At 46.0% G+C, this 21,044-nt stretch overlaps 1 protein-coding gene and 3 pseudogenes across 1 annotated transcript; 2 read left to right on the plus strand and 2 right to left on the minus strand.

Moving 5' to 3' along the window:
• Positions 1-276: 276 nt before the first annotated feature.
• On the minus strand, positions 277-8,479 carry LOC136470146 (protein disulfide isomerase-like 1-3; annotated as a pseudogene).
• A 765-nt stretch (positions 8,480-9,244) lies between these two features.
• Positions 9,245-12,908, minus strand: LOC136477512 (GPN-loop GTPase QQT1-like). Its single transcript, XM_066475697.1, has 10 exons — positions 12,632-12,908; positions 12,224-12,268; positions 12,009-12,088; positions 11,843-11,917; positions 11,323-11,426; positions 11,082-11,238; positions 10,860-10,947; positions 10,119-10,191; positions 9,919-10,049; positions 9,245-9,517 (listed from the first exon to the last, which is right to left on the minus strand). Exons 1-10 carry the CDS (start codon positions 12,721-12,723, stop codon positions 9,448-9,450), a joined length of 915 nt encoding a protein of 304 aa, XP_066331794.1. The 5' UTR covers positions 12,724-12,908; the 3' UTR covers positions 9,245-9,447.
• An 83-nt stretch (positions 12,909-12,991) lies between these two features.
• Positions 12,992-15,870, plus strand: LOC136477511 (pentatricopeptide repeat-containing protein At2g22070-like; annotated as a pseudogene).
• A 3,570-nt stretch (positions 15,871-19,440) lies between these two features.
• LOC136473952 (NAC domain-containing protein 104-like) lies at positions 19,441-20,717 on the plus strand (annotated as a pseudogene).
• Positions 20,718-21,044: the final 327 nt, after the last annotated feature.

Consider the following 21,044-nt stretch of genomic DNA (forward strand, 5'->3'; position numbering starts at 1 on the left):
CTTGTCCAGAAATGATGCTAGGAGAGTGCACCTGAGCATGCCATTTACTCACGAGAAGACCCGAGAGCTAAGCATTTCCCGGGTGTAGATTCAGAGTGCATCACTGTCACGGACGCCGTACTGATAACAGGGGACCAGAGGAGTCAGAAAGGTACAGCACTACGGCGGTAGCTGAGATCTCAACAATCTGGTCGAGTCAAGCGGATTGGATTGCTCACCGATTCAGACAATTCAGTATCCTCTCAAGTCTCAACAAACGAGCTCACCTTTGGAATTTTTCACTTTTTCAGGACCTTTTAATTTGAGTCTGGCAGAGGCTGACTGAAAAAGGTCCACCTGACTTCATAAATCGGACCGAAGTAATGTACTGACGCTACGACATCAAAATTTTAGCAAAAGATACAAAGAACCAGTGGGTACATCTCGTGTTCCTGCAATTCTGAAACTTGTGAACTGTGTGTCCTGAAACTGCCGTGTGCTGCGGCTCATTACTTAAGACGCCTAGCTCCAGCTTTAAACAGGGACATTGCTGGTGAAAAGCTCCTCAGTCTCCCCTATTAAACGCATGCATTTTACATTTTAGGCTTCGATTAGTTGGGTATCAAGGGAAGCACTGCAAAATACAGGGGCTTCCAGATGTAGGATCTTGAGCGATACGCACCTTGGTAATACTTCATCTTTAACAGACTCTGATGATGCTGTTCCTTCATCCTCCACGGCAACACTTTCAACTACACCATCCACTACAGCGGCTTCACCTGGTCTGGAGCCTTTGTTCTTTTTTATGAAATCAATGATGTCCGCAGCTGTCCTCCCGCCTTCATATGAAAGGAGGTTTCCAGCAGACGAGTAGAAATACATGGTTGGATAGCCCTCAACTGTGAAATCCGATGGTATGTCGTTGGTGGTGCCATCCTGCGGAGGCAAAGAAATTTAGGTCGATGAATATACCCAAGCAAAACAAATATCAACCTGAGCTTCAGGCATGGAATTAGTTTTGAAAATGGCAAAAGGATCCTGTGATCTTCGGCAGTATTGTCTTAAGGTTCTAGATCCTAAAATGAAATCTAAGATTTACGGTTTCTTAAGTTCATTCTTAATAATATATCTTCTTATTGTTCTACAGGCTACAGCTGAATTGCAAAATAGCTGCACAAGAAGCACTATAAAGCATGCTCATTGTAAATATATATGAAATGGAAGCAAAGCAATGAAGAAAACACGATCAAATCAGCATCTAGCAATGATCACATCTTCATCTTCTCCAAAGAAACTGCAACTTCATCCAAGACTGGGGCCAGCTTCTGACAATGGCCACACCATGGCGCATAACTCAAGCAGCACTACAGAAAAATATACCAATTACGGATAGCATCCCTTATTAGTAAAAGACTTGACTATGCAAACAACAACTTCCTTATGAAACCAGTTGTAAAGAACAAACCATTTTTTTCCAGAGTTGAAACAGCATCATTAAGACTATTGGCAACAACAACCTTAACCGGTGGATCTTTAACCGCTGGAATCAGATCTGACTTAATGTGTGGCAATAAGGTACCATCCTACATGAACAAAAATCCAAAGACAGGTTAAGAGTAACTGAAAATAAGGTACCATCCTACATGAACAAAAAGCCAAAGACAGGTTAAGAGAAACTAAAAAATAAGGTACCATCCTACATGAACAAACCTCCGTAGAATCATGGGGAAAAAATGACTTCAAGCCAATACAAGATCACTTAATAAGAATATGGATGCATGGTAAACAGAAGATAAGGGATGTCGCATCAAAATAGGCCTTACTGTGTACTCTTTCAACCAGGGTAAGATTTGATCAGGCTCCACAGTTGGTTTGATATATCTTGCAGAAGATGCTTGTATGAAGAGGAAGGGCACTTCACTTTCTTTCAGCCCAAAATACTGCAGGGTTTCCACTAGAAAGTGATTAGATGAAAACCGTAGGAACTAAAAAGCCACAAGGCAAAATAGTGCAAGTTTCTAAAGGAAACCAGGAAAGCACCCTGTGTGTCCGTAACATCACCAATCAGAAAACTTATGTTCTTCTCACCATAATGCTTTGCAGCTTCATAAAAGTGACTCTTAAAGGCCACCTTCTTGCTCATGTGACACTCTTAAAACACATGAATGGCCTAACATTTAGTTTCAACCTCTCCAATAGCAAAATGTTTCTGAAATCACCCCGTGCTGATTTCTTTCATCTGTGTTTTTTTTTCAGAAATCACCCCGTGTTGGATTATTTCATCTGCGTTTTTTCAATAATGTTCGGCTGATGGTTTTTTCGGCTGATAAGCCGACTGATGTTGTTTTACTGTGAAAGAAAAACACTGTACCACGGCTGATAAGCCGAGAGATTCTAATTGTGAAGAATCTTGTTTTGAACTTATCAGCCTAGCCAGCCATGGTACAGTGTTTTTCTCACAACAAAACATAATCAGCCGGCTTATCAGCCGCAAAAACCATCAGCCGAACAACTCTTCCAATTTACTTTGATACCATCATTCTCGAAGTATTTCAGGAGATACTGTTAAAAGCAACTACAGTTGAGAAACCTGAAACTTCAACGAATTTTGGCAGTGTATCTTTGTCAAAATGGTAATGCTAGGAATCAGACGGCTGTCCGCGACTCAGCGCCGGACGCTCCTGTTGGTGGACCTGACGCCCAGAAGGCTATCTATCCTATCTGTTCCTATCCGCTCCCTCTGCTCCCCTCCAATCGCCGCAGTTTAAAAAAAACTCACGCATCATCGTTACTGCGCTCCGTGACCGCGCTCCATCATGCCTCCTGCACGCCTTCCTCTCAACCGCGCCTCTTGCTGGCCTTCCTTTCCACCACCACTGCCCCCGCACCACCGCGGCGTGCTCCCCCACGCCCGCACAGCCGCGCCACCTTGTTGCGCGAGGTCACACCTACCCGACTATTGTTGTCGGCTCCACCGTGGGCACCGCATGCGCCCCTATCGCCCGGGGCAGCACCGCCGCTCACCGGGGGCCGCGCAACCACGCGCTCACTATCATCCTCCTCCTCCACCGTTGCACAGCCGTATCCCGCTATGCAGTGCTCCGCCCGCTCGGCTGCCAGGTTTTGCTAAAAGTAGGATGTTGCAAGTGTATATTTCAAGTGTTTCAGATGTTTTCAGTGGTATGTTGCAAGTGTCTCAGATGCATGTTGCAAAAATCGGTCAGGATGTTGCATATGTTGCAATGGTTGTACACGTATGTTGCAAAAGTCTGTTACCATGTTTCATATGTTTTTTCGGACGTTTGTTGCAAGTGTATTTATCTGGATGTTGCATGTGTTTTATCTGAATGTTGCGTACGTTTGCAGAGGTTTTCAAGTGTTTTCAGGTATTTTTTTCAAGTGTTTCAGAAGCATGTTGCAAGTGTGTTGTAACACCCCTGGTGTTAGTCTTGCCTAATTGCACTTGCATTTCATGATCATGAGCATCATTCATCCATTCATGAGCATATATCACTTGAAACATGTGAAACATGACTATGAAACAAAAGTATCATTTCAATTGTTTTTCATCGTTTCAGTACCTTTAGTGCTTGATTATTGTATGACCAATGTGTGATATGGCTAAATATATTGTTAAACATCTTAGCTATGCTTAGAAAATCATTAGGAACAATGTTCATGTTGATCATTTTGCCTAATTAAGTTTCCAAGTCATGGGTTGACTTGTTTTGACCCTAGGACCCTTTGGTTTGACTGTTCAAAAAAGTACCACTTAGAATGTTTGCATGTCTGAGCAACCTAAAACAAAGTTGTAGCAAATTATATAAGGAACAAAAGTTATTTTGTGACCAAGTCATGAAAATGTGCACAACATGCTCAAAATGGTCCCACAAGTCAGAAATTAGGTTGGGTTCAACACTTAGAAATTTCTAAGTATAAACTCCATTTTTCAGTTTCTTGAACACGACTTTGGCATGATTTTACTCTCTGTCCTTTGCGAATTAGACATTGATCTCTAAATGAGTTTTGTAGCTGGCATGTAGGTGTACAACTTTTGTTTTGAATTCTTTCGCTAAAGATCAACGGATTAGGAGATAGAGCACCATCATTTGGCGCTGTCAGTCAGTTCCTTGTTCTCTGAATCGAGCTACAGTGTTCCGGCTTCAGTCAGTTCATGGCCGACCGAGGTCAGATGGTGGCCGCCGCGTGTCCGCCACGCGCTCGGCTCGCCCTGACCACGCAGCGCACTGGCTGGCTTGAAGAGGAGCGCGCCCTGCTGCCCTCCGCACACGCTCTGCCCTCATTCACCCCTCCGTGCCTTCCCCATTCGCAGCCGCAGCGTACCGCCGACGCCATCAGCTCTGCCGAGCTCGCTCGAGCTCGCCGCGGCGCCACAGCCACCACCATCCAACCCGTAGCTCCGCCATCGCCTCACGGACCTCGTCAGCGCCCTCACGGTGCCAGCCAAGCTGTAGGTGAGCGACATTGCCGAACCGTGCACCACCGTGGCATGGCCGCCATGGTCGCCGCCGGTGATCTCACGCGGTCCCGCCTGACCGCTTCACCGTAGCCGCTAGCCGTAACATAGGAAGGTCCGCCTTGTTTACCAAGAGCTTACGCGCGCCTTGTATGGCCACCAACCGTCGGGGTTCGCCGGAGCACCACCGTGCGCCATGGCCGAGCCGCCGTGGGCCATGGCCGGCATCCCTGGAGTCCACTAGAGTCTAGTTTTAGGGGTGCTATGGATGCGGGAGGCCGAGGTGAGCACGCCGATGCCGTCGGGTTCACCGGAGAACTCGACGTCGGCGAATTCCGCAGCTGCCGCGCCGTCGTCCCCCTCCGTCCCCTGTTTTCTCTCGCTGACGCGCGGGCCCCTTTTGTCAGCCGCCGCTGCTGCGAGGGAACCGGAGCTGGGCTGCGCCGTTCTGGGCCGTGTGTGCGCACAGTCGTGGGCCGCCTAAGCCGTTCGGGCTGGCCCAGTAGCGTTTGAATAAATGGTTTCAATTTATTCTTTATTATTTGAAATTTGAAATGGTTTGAAAAATATTTGGGTACTCAAAGTTGTTCCAAATCTGTTGAGATAAATTTGTCTAGGTTCCTTATCATCAGATCTACTTGGGAAAAATTGTGCATGTCGTTTTTGAGATACTTTGATGTAGAATTTTATTTAATCATGAATATTGCTGATAACTTGAAAAATATGTAGAAAAATCTATAGGCTTCAGAAAAATATGATTCTAAGTTTGTTAATCTTCTTATGTCATGTATTTCCTAGGAAAAATATGTTTCATGCATGTGCTGTGGGAAAATTTTGAGGTGTAGTTCAAGTACCTTTAATAGCTGATTTTTGTTATTTTTGCTAGAGAGCAAACTTTGTATAAAACATGCATGTGATAATTTTTGTACAGTCATTGTATGCTATGAAGAACATAGAAAAAATACTAACTCTGTTGTTTGACACTTTTCACAGTACAAAGTATTTTCATGTACAAAATCATGCCATAGCTTGTTATTTTTGTGTAGGCTAATCCAGTCATTCAAACACCATGAAAATCTGATGGTAGACTTCTTAGGGTAATACTATCCTGTAGTAATTTTCTAAGATTTTTCTAAGCAAGAAAAATAGAGGTTGCTATTCAAACCTATTATTAATTAGGGTTTAATTAAGCATTGCTTTATGTGTTTAAGAAATTAGCAAAGCTTTGGTGTATCTTTGAAGCATTTCATAAGATATGTTGACTTAACATATTAGTAGTAGAAGAGAATGCAGTAGATAACATGTGCTTGTAGTATATTTTCTTGGATGATGTTGACTACCTTGCATTCAAACATATCCATTGTATTCATCTCATCCGATGCACCGATTGCATAAGCACTTACGCACATTACATCATATAGGATCGCAAACCGAGAACCCCGTCGTCATACCCGAGGAGCCCGAGGAGCAGTTCGAGGTGCAGCCGCAGGAAGTGCCCGAAGCCGACGAGGAGGACATTGAGGAACTTCCGGAGTGCCCCGATCACCGCCCGAGCTCCTTCGAGAGAGGCAAGCCCCAGAGCATTTTCTCCCGGTTTGCAATTATTAATTAAATGCTTTACTTTAATTGATGCATTACGTTCAGGAGTTGTTTGCAACCGTTGATGCATTATACCTTGTTTACCTTTGTTATACTATATCCTTGTTACTCTGGTATCCGTAGTCGAGTCAATGCTTAGCTGGCTTAGACCGGTAGAAGTCAGGTGATTTCCTGTCACCTACGAGCTATAGGTGGTTACCTGGATCTGCTTGGATGACTATGAAGTCATGGTATAACTAAGTGTTAAATGAAGTTGAGACCGGATGGAGACTTGCAGAGTTTTGGACTGTAGTGCTTTCCGTCTGTGTCGATTAAGGACCGACCGTTGTTGGGCCTCGAGTCATGTTGAACGTATGCCTTATATTTAGCTGGCCGGATAAAGTACCTTCCGACCGCGAAGCTGGGAGATTTTTTGGGCCGAGTAGATTGCCCGCAACGCACTGTGCCGGAGCAGGTGTGGTAGGACACGGGGGCGGGATGATAAGACCAAAGTGCAGTCGGTCGGCCCCCGGGTACATGTGGTTCCTGGCAAACTCGAGATTCCTGGAAAGTTGACTCGGTGATCAATATCTCACTTTAGCGGGTGAGTGAGGTTTGTGTAAGGAATAAATCACCAGCTGGTTAGGAATCGATTCGAATCGCCATCGCTCCTGGATAGTGAGCACTTGACTTGAGTTACTTCATCGTAGTAAATGTTTATGGAACACTTGGACAGTTATAATGAATATGACAGTATGGAAGTTATTTAATGATCATTGGTTATTATTATCTACTTAATCACATGTTTACTCTAGTATAGGTGCAAATCTAGTCGACAGGTTAATAATAATTAACTTGACAATAATGCTTTTGGAAAGGTTCTTGAAAGGCTAAAAATGCTTCTTTTGCAAATGAGTCAGCTATCCTACTATAAAGCCCTTCATAATCCTTGGTGTCTCTTATTTTCGGTTATGTCGGGTAAGTCTAGCTGAGTACCTTCTAGTACTCAGGGTTTTATTCCCACTTGTTGCAGATGGACAGATATATTACGGCTACTGTATCAACTGTCTGTATCCTGCGATGGGTGATGCTTAGGACCATGGGCATGGTCATTCCTTACGTCTCGTCTGATGCTTTTGTTGGAGATGATCATTCGCTGGCACTATATTTAAACTCCGCGTGAGTGTGTGTGTGGTTTGAACAAATGACTTCCGCTACTTTTATTCGAACTGGTTTTGTAATAACTATGTTGAAACTCTGATGTACCTGAGATTGTGAACTTTTATGTAATATGTGATGGTGACCGCTAAACTTATTACGATCTTGGCTAGAATGGAAGTTGGTTTGAAATCCTTCGTGATTTCACGGACTACCGGGTTATACGGGCTTAAGTTTGCTAAATCGTTTGCTTTGGCGGATGATTTTCTTACTTAATTTCGTATAATTGGTCGATTCTGTTACATGTGTGTTTCAAATGTTTCAGTTATTTTCAGACATATATTGCAAGTGTTTTTATCTGAATGTTGCATATGTTGCTGTGGCTGCACACATATGTTGCAAGCATATGTTACAAATATTTTATCTGTTTTAGACTTACGCAGCAAGTCCTCCATGCTGCAAGTGTTTCATGAGGCGCAGGTGGTCCCCATGAGGCGACGAGCGTCGGGGGGCCGCAACAGGGTAAGTAGCTGCAAGCGCGCAGCATGGCGCATACGAGCAGGAGCAGGGCGCGAGCAAGCAACAACAGGGTGAGCAGGGCGCGACGAGTAGCAGGGCAGGCATGCATGCTCCGATGCGCGTCCGTGAGTGGGAGCAACCAGAGGGAGTGCGTGGGAGGCAGCCACCTGATGTGGGACCTGTCGCAGAGGTAGGGGCGCTGGAGCTTCGCCGTTTTATGTCGATCCGTTTTGGCCGCTAGCGGGCCTAGGTGATAGCCGAGGGAGGTGCTCTCCGTTGGCTGTTCGGCCGCATGTCCGCGAGTGTGCAGGGGTGAGTGCACCGCGTGGGCTGCACGTGCAAGCACATGCTGGGTTGAGCGGCGGACGTGTTGCGGGAGTCCGGACGTCCGGGTGTTAATAAGCCCCTTATCAAAGTCTTGCAAATAAAAAGGGATCATACGTTACCAGAAGTCAAAACACCTCTGCTTTTACAAATAAAGGAGAATATGTAGACAAACCTTGATCCTTGCATGGAATTGTATACACGATAAATCTAACAGTAAACAAAACAACAGGAATCAACAAAGAGCTCATCAAATGGTTTAAATAGCCTAACCACAAGCCCTTTGACAGTCTCATCACCTTGTGGAAGAATACTGGCATCCAATGTGTGGAGGAAGTCATAGTCATTTCTCATTTTCTCTGCCACGGCTATGAAATTCTCGTACTGACTACCAGCAAATGCAGGGAAAACTCCAACTTGCAACAAAATTTTTAGTGCACTCATAGATTACAACCTGCAACCTGTTTTGCTCGGATCTGGGTTTTCTGAAAAAAAAAGTTTTAGGAGATGAATTAGAACCACTTTATGAAACCATTAAAAAAGAAAAAAAATTATGAAAATGTTTGGCTAGCAAACTGGATTCTAATTCATAAGAAAAACATTTTTTCTTTTAAAAAATTATATAAATAAAAATACGTTCAAAAAATCTAATTTTTTAGGTGAAGAACAACTTAAATACAATACATTTTAATTTATTATATTATAAAAAATAGTAGCACATGCGGAAGGGAAAAAGAAACATAGTAGAATCACTGTGAAACTACACTTTGGCCGATCGATTTCTGGGTATTGGTTGGGTTTACGGTGGTGAAACCTATCCACCCGGGTTAAGTCATCGACTTGGCATGAGTGTTCATATTTTTCTAAATTTATTTCAGGATTTAACGACGTTATGTTTTCAGTGATAGACGACGTCCCCGTCGATATCCATGGTGAGTTTGTGAATCTCGAGATCTGCCGAGGTGCTCATAGGGGTAAAATTTATGTACGTATATTCATAAGAGTGAGTGTGCATCCATGTCGTAGGCGTCTACGTTGTACTATGTAAATCTTAAAAAAAATACATTTCACTCCCAGAGCGTTTGGTGCCATTTCTAGTGATTCCCCGGGGAATCCGAATCGTTTCGCACAACCAAACTGTCGCTTGGTTATTCAATTGCTAGTACTTGCTCAAGAATCTGAGATTGGATTAGGACAAACTAAACAACGAACATGCATCAGTTAGGCCACAAGATAAAACAAAACAGATGGCCATATTATTGGTTGATTACAGGTGACAGGTGCATTCTTATACTGCCCAAAAGTATACTCCCAGACGGGTTTCACGTCGTTCTAGCAACCGAAGTTCTCGACGTGCCACACTGACGTGGTTCACCCGTAGTGCTACAAAAGTTGGGATGCCACCGACAGCCTCATTGCATCCTGCTTGTCTGTTGCACGAACTCATCATCTTTCATGTACTTCTCCTGCACTTCTGCTGTTGTATCCACACGTCAAGGAAAGAAAGGCAATTTGCAAGATATTGGTGCACAAGACCAAGTGCAACAGCATATATTCTAAGGCATATGTAACAGAGAAATACTACTGCAGATTTCACAACCCAACACAGAAACAGTAAGCTGACAATAATTCAGCATACTTGGCTGCAATTCCGCATAGTTTGACTTGCGATCCAGTCACCACATGCTTGCTGCAAAATTTAATGGCATGCAAATACATGATATGCAAAGGAAATCTAATGCTTAGTCCATATTGTCAGTATATTATACCTATGCAAGCAAGTGGTTTGATAGTGTGCATCTGGGCCATTGAAGATAACACAGAAATTACAGGCGGTAAAAGACTTGTTTGCGAAAATTATTAAAAGAACAAGTAAAGGATATCTGTAATAGTCCCAATCAAGAGGCGCCGCTGCAATTTTGCTGAACTCAACAGCGCTACTGTCAATAGAAGAAAATATATATCCGTTGCCCTTGTCAATCAGCTTCACAAGATTGCCAACACTTTCCTTGTCCTAGAGGCCACAAAAGCTTGTAAGAACTAAAACAATGAGAAATTTTTTAATAGTCTTTCAAATACAGACCTGGATGTCCAAAGTTGAAAAATTGACTAAACCAAAATCATCAATCACATCACAGAGCTCCTTAGTCAGTTTCCTGTTAGCAGGTTCACTCAAAAAGGTTATAATCAGACAATGTAAAAGCTCCGCATTGAAAACAGATAATAGAAATCTTAGCATATGACCAATGACATTGGCATATACTGTGAGCTGTTTAGAGGTTACAGAATCTGAAGGTCCTATTGGTGGACAAGAACTGTAGTCATTGATTTGCAATGAATGAATAATTATCCACTAGCAACCTAGATTTCAGCATTTGCTCACATATCTTGAACCCAGTTCTAGATTTCCGCCTTTGCTGAAATAAAACTTACTTCCTCCGTTTCAATTTATAAGACATCTTGGCTTTTCTAGATACATAGCTTTTGCTACACACTTAGATATACACTATGTCTAGATACATAATAAAATTAATGTATCTACAAATGCCAAAACGTTTTATAATTTGGAACGGAGAGAGTAGTAAATCTCTTGTGGAACAGGGTGACTGCAAGATTTTTATCTAGGTACATTAGATGGTAGCTAAACCTGAACTCACAAGGGAGCAAGAACTAGAAAGTGGGCACTGCATTTGTTTCAATATTTGGTCAAGTGAATTGGAGACATATTAATAATTCATGTAAAATTTATCAAGTTCAATTTTTGAGCAAATTGAAGTACACGTACTACTAGCTGTTGCTGTAACATTTGTGTTCAGAAATTCACCTGTACTTGGCTGAGCGAGGATCCTGCTCAAGATGATATTGCAAATAAGAAAGATCTTGGACATCAGTGTAGAAATCAAGGTTGAATCCTGCCAATCAAGAAGATGAATAAATACTATAGTAAATACATAGGAGTATTGATCAATAAAAGATGGTGTGGACATCCAATTCCATGAGCAACAATAAATGTTCAAATGACAGGAAGATCGAAAGCACCAAATACCTAAATTTCCATAGTTCTCAATGAGGTCAATCTTTGACAAGACATTGATATGTGGCAATTCCAAGTGTAGCATCGTTGATAGTGAAAGAAGCAAAGCACTGACATACTTTCCAGGATCACAGCATAAATGGGCATCGATAAGGTGAATAGCAGTCAGCTGCAGAATACAGAAAAAAAAACACTAACAATCTAGTTCATTAGCATTAGAATGATCTAAATAGGACGAAGAGCACACTCATACCCTCAAGTCCATCTTTTTGATGAGTTTATTAATAACACTTCTTGCATTTGAGTGAAGGAAGAAAAGTTCCACTTGGCCAGGAAAATCAAATAACAGATAGTGATCTGCAAAAATGTTAAGTTTTCCAGTCAATAATGGGTAAAAGAAGTACAATTTCAGCAGTATGACTGTTTACAATGTTCAGTGCTCACCTACTATGAGTCTATGACTTTGAACACTAAGAAATAGCACAATAAACAGCAGAAATACTTTTAAACAAATTGAGGTGCAATCCTCAGGATAACAGAACAGGGTTCATAAAAAGCTAATTCTAATTTCAGTTGGATGATTAGTCTATTAGTATTAGTATATAATTGGTTCGATCCAAGCACAAAGAAAGCCCTGTGTAAAATAACAAGTTTATTGATATTAGCAATTTAAATTTTTTCCATCAGATGCTCTGCAGTTTGTGATATGACCATTGTTACAGATATTGCCACTGAAGATATCTGCATACTTCAGAGAGGTATTCGTTACTCACCTTCAATAAGAGGCTTCAGTTTTTCTTCAAGCCAATCAATATTCTTCTCCAAGTAATCCATGCAATACACAAGCCCTGACATAGATTTTAACACCACAGAGAAAGAAACCACATTCTTAGAACAAAAGCAGGAAGGTTACTGAATAGCAAGAGGACCAGGAGCAACCTCCATTTGGCCCAAGCGAATGCTCAGCCATGACATCACTGAGTTTTATGAGGGCCTCAATGTTGATGGCACACTCATATCTATTTATCACTGTCAAGAAAAAAAATCAATTGCAACCAGAAAACATCAAGGAGAGAGACTATGTTATAAGACATTAAGACATATAAGGGAGTGAATACAGATGAAAAAGGTGGTGCTCAAAGAGTCAAGGATACGGCAATGCGTCATTTGCAGGATCCAAATTGACAACCGCAACTTTCCTGCAACAACAACAAGAAAACACATAAACGAAGCAATCCGTGTGAGCAAACTATCAATTTCAACTTCACTCCAAAACCAAAACAAAACCAAGGGTGAAGTTTAAACTCTCAGCACAATTTCTGGTACCAGCAATATGGTACCAGTTAACATTCACGATCAACCTTAGCAGAGGAAGGCACTATTACTGACTTCCGTAGTTACTACTTACTAATCCAATCAGGCAATCACGCAGCGGGTCTCCAGGTAAGTAATATATGCAGTAAACAGCAAAGTCAAGGCCAAGCGCATTCCACTTCCACTTAGCTAGAGAAGTTTGTGAGGGACAACCGAAGCAATAGTGAGGAACTAGGCGGCGTACGTACCTGCCGAGGAGGGAGAGGAACTGCGACATGCCGTTGCAGTAGGTGGTCTTGCCGGAGCCCGGCGGGCCGATCACCACCTGACCGAACACCATCCCCTACCCCTCCTCTGCTCCTACAACGAGTTCCCCGCTCGTCACCGATCTATCTATCCACGGCCGCGGGCGCCGGGCAGGTTAGGGTTTTCGCCGGGCAGGGGTACGCGCGGGCGGCCGCGGGTGGCGAGGTGAGGCGAGCCAAGGACAGTTCTAGAATCGCAACTCGCAACTCGCAAGGCGACAGACAGAAGAACGCTACGGCCTTCGGGAGCTTGCTCGCCTTCACGTACTGACTTGGCCTGCTTCATTCGCCCAAAGGCCCGCTATCATACACGGCCCAGTAAAATAGCTTCAGCGTCTGTGAGAGCATATGCTGGCCGTTCGTCGCGTCAGGAACGCATGCGCCGCCTTCTCCCGCCGCTCGCCGTCCACCCGCCGCCATGCCTCCCAGCACCTCCTCCAGCCGCCGCCGGCGGAAGCGCCCTCGCCTTCCCGGAGTTGATTCCGCTCCTGGAGCGGGCCATCTCCACGGGGGACGTGCTCCGTCTCGGCCGCGCAGTGCACGCGCACCTCGTCAAGACGGCGCTCACCAGCCATACGCTGCCTGTCCAATCGCCTCGTCGCGCTCTACTCCCCGCTCCCGTCGCCGGCCGCTGCGGTCGCGGCCTTCGACGACCTTCCACACAAGAACGCGCACTCCTACAACACGCTTCTCGCCGCGCTCTTACGCAGGCCGGGCACCCTCCCCGGCGCCCTCCACCTGTTCGACACAATGCCGGCCTACTCACGCAACCTCGTCTCCTATAACACCCTCATGTCGTCCCTCGTGCACCACGGGCGGCAGGTGGAGGCGCTCCGCGTGGTTGCCCGGCTGGCCAGGGACAGGTTCTTGGGGCCAGGGTTGGCCATGGATCGGTTCACGGTGGTCAGCGTGGCGACTGCATGTGCGGGAATCAGAGCTGCGAGGCCGCTGCGGGAAATGCATGGCGCGGTGGTGGTATCAGGGATGGAGTTGACCGTCATCTTGGCCAATGCCATGGTGAACGCCTACAGCAAGGCTGGGAGGGTGGAGGATGCGAGACATTTGTTCAATCAGGTCAGCATCCGAGACAATGTCACTTGGACGTCGATGATTTCTGGGTACTGCCAAGTGAAGAAGCTCGATGAGGCAGTGCAGGTGTTCGATATGATGCCAGATAAAGATAGGGTTGCATGGACAGCACTGATTTCTGGGCATGAGCAGAATGGAGAGGAGGACACCGCTCTTGAGCTGTTTGAACGGATGCTGGCCGACGGAGCATCTCCAACGCCTTTTGCGTTGGTGTCAGCTTTGGGCGCATGTGCCAAACTTGGGCTTGTCACACGGGGGAAGGAATTGCACTGCTTCATCTTGCGACGGAGCATTGGTTCTGACCCTTTCAACATTTTCATCCACAATGCACTCGTTGACATGTACTTTAAGTGTGGGGACGTGACGGCTGCCATGGCAGTGTTCCACCGGATGCCTGAGAGGGACTTTATCTCTTGGAACTCCATGGTCACCGGGTTCTCGCATAATGGCCTGGGAAAGCAGTCACTTGCCATTTTTGAGGAGATGCTGGTAGCTGGAGTCCGTCCAACCCATGTCACTTTCCTGGCTGTCCTCACGGCCTGCAGCCATTCCGGGTCTAGTATCTAATGGACGCCTCATTCTCGAATCAATGGAGGACCATGGTATTGAACCAAGGGCTGAACACTATGCTGCCTTCATTGATGCTCTTGGTCGGAATCGGCAGCTGGAAGAAGCAACTGAGTTCATCAAAGATTTGCCATCCAGGATCGGTCCTGGTACAGCTGGGTCCTGGGGAGCTCTCCTAGGTGCATGTCGCCTTCATGGAAATATCGAGCTTGCAGAGGAAGTGGCAGAGTTTCTCTTCAAGTTAGAGCCCGGGAACAGTGGTCGGTATGTCATGTTGTCAAACATCTATGCAGCTGCAGGACAGTGGGATGATGCACGTCGAGTCAGGGGGCTCATGAAGGAGAAGGACCTTAAGAAGGATCAGGCTTATAGTTGGATTGAGGTGCGGAGTGCAAAGCATGTATTTATTGCTGATGACATGTCTCATTGCGATGCAAACGAGATATATGAGATGTTGGGCAAGCTTCTCGACCATATGAGCATAGCAGAGGATCCTACCGAACACCAGCTCAATTTTTGCTGACATTTGAGAGAAAACCGCCCATGTATAAGCATTGCTCTGGTGTTGCCAGAACACTCACTCTGGTATGACGATGGTAGACGAGGTCCACTGCGTTGCCATCAGCATCCTCATTCATTGTCATACACTCTGTTAAACCTTGTGAGACTGCAAAAATAGCTCCAGAGTCCAGGGCTTCTGTTCGTGCAGAGTTTTTGAACCTTCAGTTCGAGAGCTCAAGTGCTCAACGAGGTTTACCTAGAGAATGACCTGCAGTTGATTCAATGTTCCAACTCTTGAGTCATGGCATAATCCGTCAGGCTTCAACCACAGCAGAAGCTGCAAGAGTTTGATCGATTTCAGTTTGAGTTCCTTGACTCTAATATATATTCCGTCTGCACTGTGCTGTCGGCTGATCTTTCTCTTTAAAAAAAGGGCGTATCCAGTGCAGAGAGCTCCCTCCCTCTGTGTGGGGTCTGGGGAAGGGTGTCAGTGGCAAGCCTTACCCTCGCCTGTGCAATGCGAAGGAGACCGCGACTCGAACCCGGGACCTTCCGGTCACAGGCGGTAAGACTCTACCGCTTGCACCAGGCCCGCCCTTGGGCTGATCTTTCCCTTTCCTTAAGAAAAAAAACACTGATTCTTGAGAATGATGATTCTATGTTAGAAGGTTCAGAGAGATTCTGATTTAGTTAAGTTTGTGGCCGTGGCACCCTGTGAGCTGATTTATCTATTGTACAAATCGAGGGAAATAGTTCTGAGCATCCAGATCTTGTGTGAATGGTTCACTGAATGGATAACTTGTCTTGCATATTTGCTGCGCAGAAAATATATGGGCTGTGGTTGAAGAGTTCTATTGCTCAAAGATTTTGACGGCCTCTTTCTTTCAAGCTAGAGGCCGTTTGTGTTTGTGTTGGAGCGCTGGAAGAGGGGGTCTGTAAAGCATCTGTCGTGTTCTATGCAACAGTTGCCACTTGCTGCTGGCGGGCACTCAGTTTGAGCGTGCGCCGAATGTGACTCCTGCAAGCCTGCAAGTTGCCATCCAACCGGGTTGAAGGTTGATGGACACTTGCACTGGTTGCAGCAGCAGCAGCAGAGAATATGGAAGTGGGGCACATGGAGAGAATGTTGTTAGGTTGATCTCTCCACCAAGATTGGCCCAACGGCCTAACTTGGGTCCTTCATCCCACGCCTGATCGGGGGCGTCCAACCCTACTATGATTGGTAGGCCCTTGTCGCACTGCGCTATATAAAGAGGTGGGGGCCGACGGCTCGCAGTACGAGGTTGACCACAACCACAGTACCCCACCAACACAACCCTAATCCGATCTAAGGGAGCGCAGCGGCGGCAGGAAGCGCCGCCACCGTCCTCCTCGACTCGCCGCCGCCTGGCTGCCGTCGTCACTGGACTGCGTCGTCCCCTCTCCATCGACCCCAACTCGACAGCGCCTTTCTTCACCGACGCCATGGCCAGCTCCTCCGCCAAGCCCACTGATGGTCGGTAACACCTCCCCTCTCTCATCCTCTCTCTAGTTTATGTTCTAGGACGGATCTATATGTTCTATATCAAATAGAAGGGTTTCACACGCTAGATCTACTCTTAGATGATCCTACAGTTACAACAAATGTAAGCACTGATGCTACACACATAAACGCCGCAGCAATTGGATAAGAAGGGGCCTGGATGGATGAAGGAACACATTGAGCGATGATGGCTGTTATATATTGGGCGGCACTGTGCTGTGTTGACAGGGCAACAGAATCATGCAGTCCACATTCCACGGCCAGTTAGAGGTAATCTTCTCACCAAGTCACCATCAAGATTAACCAGATCATCATCCATTCATCATTATACAAATCACATAGATACTTTTGTAACAACATGAGAGAGAAAAAGAGAAGTGCATATAAAAGCACAACTTGGTAACATGGAAAAGGAAACAAACAAAGAGTTGATGTGTCTTTTGTTTTTTTTTAATAAAAAAAACTGTGAAGGAAATGGAAGAGTACAGGGAGGAGCAATCGTCACAGGTGATGTAGACACGCAGTAACTAGCCATGAAGACAGACACGAGGAGGAAAAGGGGGTTGGCGCGGCCATTCTCCGTCCCATTCACTCCCCACCGTTGGTTTCACTTCACCCAGGCCCCGCCGCCCCGCCCCAGGCGAGTGAGTCTGCGGCGCTGCCAGCCACCAACCGGGCTGCTGCATTGGCATTGCCCTCGCTCACGGCTCACCTTCTTCGCCTGACGCCGGTAGAGGCCAGCAGCGCGCGCACGAGTGGGCGACCCACCCAGCGGCCATGGCGTTCCTCTCCCCTGGCGTCTCTGGTGCATCCACAGCGCCTGCGGCCAGCAACCACGGCACCATGGCTTGGCAGCCATCACTTGGCCTTATACCGCGCGGCGCTGAGACAGAACGTGCCGGTATCCGCGAGACCATACATATGCCAAGAGAGAGAGGGGGGAATGTGGACGCCTGCCACTCCGTGTCCTATTCCTCTTATATTCATCCCCATGTGTCAGTGTGCACGCACGCTCACCGGACACCAGGCGTCCAGGCGCAGAGATGAAATGAGCATGAGCCCAATCCCTGCAAAAGTGCGCCCGGGATGAAGATGAACCCAGCCAGGAGCCATCCCCTGCAAAGGAAAGGCAGAGCCAGCAAGTTTACGAGTGCTTCATCATTGGGCTCCTGCACTGTAGATGCACAGACTCTTCTCCGGTCCTCCCCCATAACGGCTGCCCTGCCACTGCCTTGTTTCTTAAATAAATCCGCCCCGAAACCTCCTGCTGCATTCAGTAAAACACAATAACGTCACCAATCATCAAATGCGACGAGATCGACATCTTCAGGCTTGCAATGCAAACACACACACCAAAAAAAAAAGCATGAGTCCGTGCTGGCACATCATCTTGATCAGGATCATGTTGTAAATAATATGCCGCACCGCATGCACCCGACATCTCCAGATCGAGCTGCAAAAGCAAACGGTGTGCAGCCGCGCGTGGGCATCTGCCATCCACGTTCTCTTCGTTCCAAGGATCCATCCAACCTTGCGACAGATTGAACGACCAACTGCGTCATGGGCACGTCACCATGGGGATGGCGCCAAAGAAGCCCCCCTCCACTCCCCCCACATGACAGGTGGGTCCCGGGATTAGGTGGCCTTCCCTCACGTGTACTACCGGCACGGCTTCTGGTGGTGGACTTGAGCCTAATCTTTCTCCCTTTGATGGCCTGCCCTGCCATAAAGAAGCAGAGAGCGAGCATGCATGAGAGTTGGGACACCCAAAAGGCAAGGCAAGGCAAAAGCGAGAGCGCGAGGGAAAAGGAGCAGGGTGGTGCCTGGAGACACTGTGGGTGTGGGGGCAGCAGACTGGTGATTGTGCACCAAGGAAAATGGAATGGAGTGGTGGAGCCAGATCTTTTTCTGCTGGGAGCTAGCATGCATAGTTTGCTGGAAGATTCGGTGTCCATGATTACGCTCGGCATCCTCATGCGGATAAGCATCTCGATAACAGGCCATTAGAGCAGTTCTGGTAGCTGATTATGTATTGTATTTGGCCTATACTACTACTGAAGAAGAAGAATGGCATGGCCTTCCATTCTGATATCTATCTCTCTGCTCTTTTGTTTCTCCCTTCCACTCATGATCCCTTCATCTCTGTAGAATGGGGATGGCTTGTTTTTGTTGCCAAGAGAGGAAGGAGGAGGAGGGGTCGTCTTGTGGCGCAACTTGTTCACATGATCCAAGAGACAGATCTTGTTTTGTGCTTGTAGTTTGCAATGATGATGATATATAGTGCCTGCAAAGACAGGAATATAATTTAGCCCAGTTGATACACATGGAATTATTTGAAATGATTGATGTACTAATCGCTGGGTTTTGCTTCTTCACCAAGTGATGCTCTTGTAGTACTAATAACTCACAAGTCCACACAAACTGTGCTGTGCAGCCTTTGTGGGTGCTATCTATCTATCTACCTATGTCATAATAATAATAATGCTGTGGTCAAGAACCGTGGAGGAGCATGGCTTGATCGATCGACAAGGGTGACGAATGCATGACATGGGGAAGAGGGCACTCGTCACTCTTCACCAGCAGAGCCGCAGCATGTACAGGCCTACAGGGTACCTATATATTGGGGTGCCGGCACTTTATGTGACCATTGCTGCATTGCGCAGTAGCTAGTCTAACAGCATGCTGATGAGGTTCACCAGAAGATTAGAAAGTTGGATGACTAATACGAACTTATCCAAGCTAGGCTACCAAACCGGAAAGAGAAAGCCAAAGCATGCATTATTAACTGAACTGCAATATCTAGATTTACTCTTCTCAGGAGAACAAATTGAAGGGTGGTGTTGCCACTAGACTTACTGCAAACATGATGCCTAGCTACTCCTGCTACTAGCTAGTTCTCTATGACCGGCCTTGCAAAAATCATAATCATTAGAACCTAACCATATTTTGAATGTATAAACCTCTTGACCTAATAATCTTTTTTTTTGTTTAGAGATGTAATGATTGGTTCAGTTCAAAATTAATACAATTTACATTCTACTGCACACTGCACATCAGGGCAGATACATAGGACTCCATCATGATCCGACGAATATAATGTCTCCTCCTAGTATCATTAGCTCCATCCACGAAAGAAAGAAATAAAGGGGGGAGGAAGGCGAACCACGAATTTCTTTCCTTGTGTTAGCTGCAGCCGCCTCCAAAACCTCTCAACACTCCTTGACTTGCACGTCTCTCCCTCCCTCTCACTGAGCTAAGCCTAAGCTAGCCCACACCCATATGCTCCCTATAAAAGCACCACTCTATGACCGCCATGAACTACCTCCCTCATATTCACCTCGTCTCATTTCACCCTCTTCGTCATCGTCGCTGCCAGCGAATGGAAGTTGCACTGCACGCAGCTAGCATGGGAGGAGCTACCAACCTACCTCCTGGTTTCCATTTCTTCCCTTCAGATGAAGATCTCGTCGTCCATTTCCTCCGTCGCAAAGTGGCCAACCTCCCATGCCGCCCTGACATCGTCCCGACGATACTTCTGCACCGCTACGATCCGTGGGAATTGAATGGTTTGCACTCTCAGCCATCTCTCTATTGTTATGCATGGTGAAAATCGTGTGCTTACAACAGTTAATGATCTTCTTCCAAGGAACGGCGCTGCAAGCTGGAAACCAGTGGTATTTCTTTAGCCATGCCGCACAAAGCAGAACCTCTCCGAATGGGTACTGGAACCCCGTTGGTGCCGATGAAACAGTAACAAGCAGTGGCTGTATTGTCGGCATGAAGAAGACGCTCATCTTCTGCACTGGAGAGCCTTTCAAAGGTTTCAAAACAAACTGGATCATGCATGAGTACCACCTTCAAGATGGAGGATACAATGTCAGCGGTAGCAGCACCCCAAGTAGCTCAAGCTCCACTAGGAAATCCCAGAGGAAGAGACTTCACTCAAGCACGGTGAGTGATCTCGCTGTAGCGTATTATATTGCTTCTTGGCAGCCAGCAGCTTATATATGTGTGACGACTGACGGGGGTGCACAAACCAATCAATGATCCTTTTGCAGGAGTCCAACAGCTGGGTGATATGTAGAGTGTTCGAATCAAGTTGCAGGTTCACAAGTGAGCTTCCATGATGAGGGCACAGAGCTTTCATGCTTAGATGAGGTGTTTTTGTCGTTAGATGACTACGACGAAGTGAGTTTGCCAAATAATTAGAACCCTAGCTAGAAAGTAGAGCTCACGATAGGTTCTATGCCTATCAGGCCATTTAATTAATAACTGTGATGGTGATATCTACGTAAGTGGTTGCAAGTTGCATTTTGTATGATTCAGATGGCCTGATAGGCATCGAACTTAATCCAGTCTATCCTAAATCATTACCATGTAATTAACTATCATGCAATGGCCGGGTTAAAAGCTTGAGCTTGTGTCTGGTAACCATGACATGTGTCATATGTGTGTGAACGAACACAAGCCACTTATTAGCTAAAGATCAACTAACTTCCTCAAGCATTTGGTGGTTTAATTTGACTAATTTGCTGTGGATCATTGCTTGCTACTTGTGGATGAACAGACTGATGTAGAATATGACCAGCAGATTGTTGATTTATCCGAAACCTACCTTTGCATCTATGTGAAAAATGGTGTTTCACTCACGAAAAGAAGGGGACATTGAGAATTTGA

The sequence above is a fragment of the Miscanthus floridulus genome, chromosome 8 (assembly GCF_019320115.1).
Source record: "Miscanthus floridulus cultivar M001 chromosome 8, ASM1932011v1, whole genome shotgun sequence".
Taxonomy (NCBI): Eukaryota; Viridiplantae; Streptophyta; class Magnoliopsida; order Poales; family Poaceae; genus Miscanthus; species Miscanthus floridulus.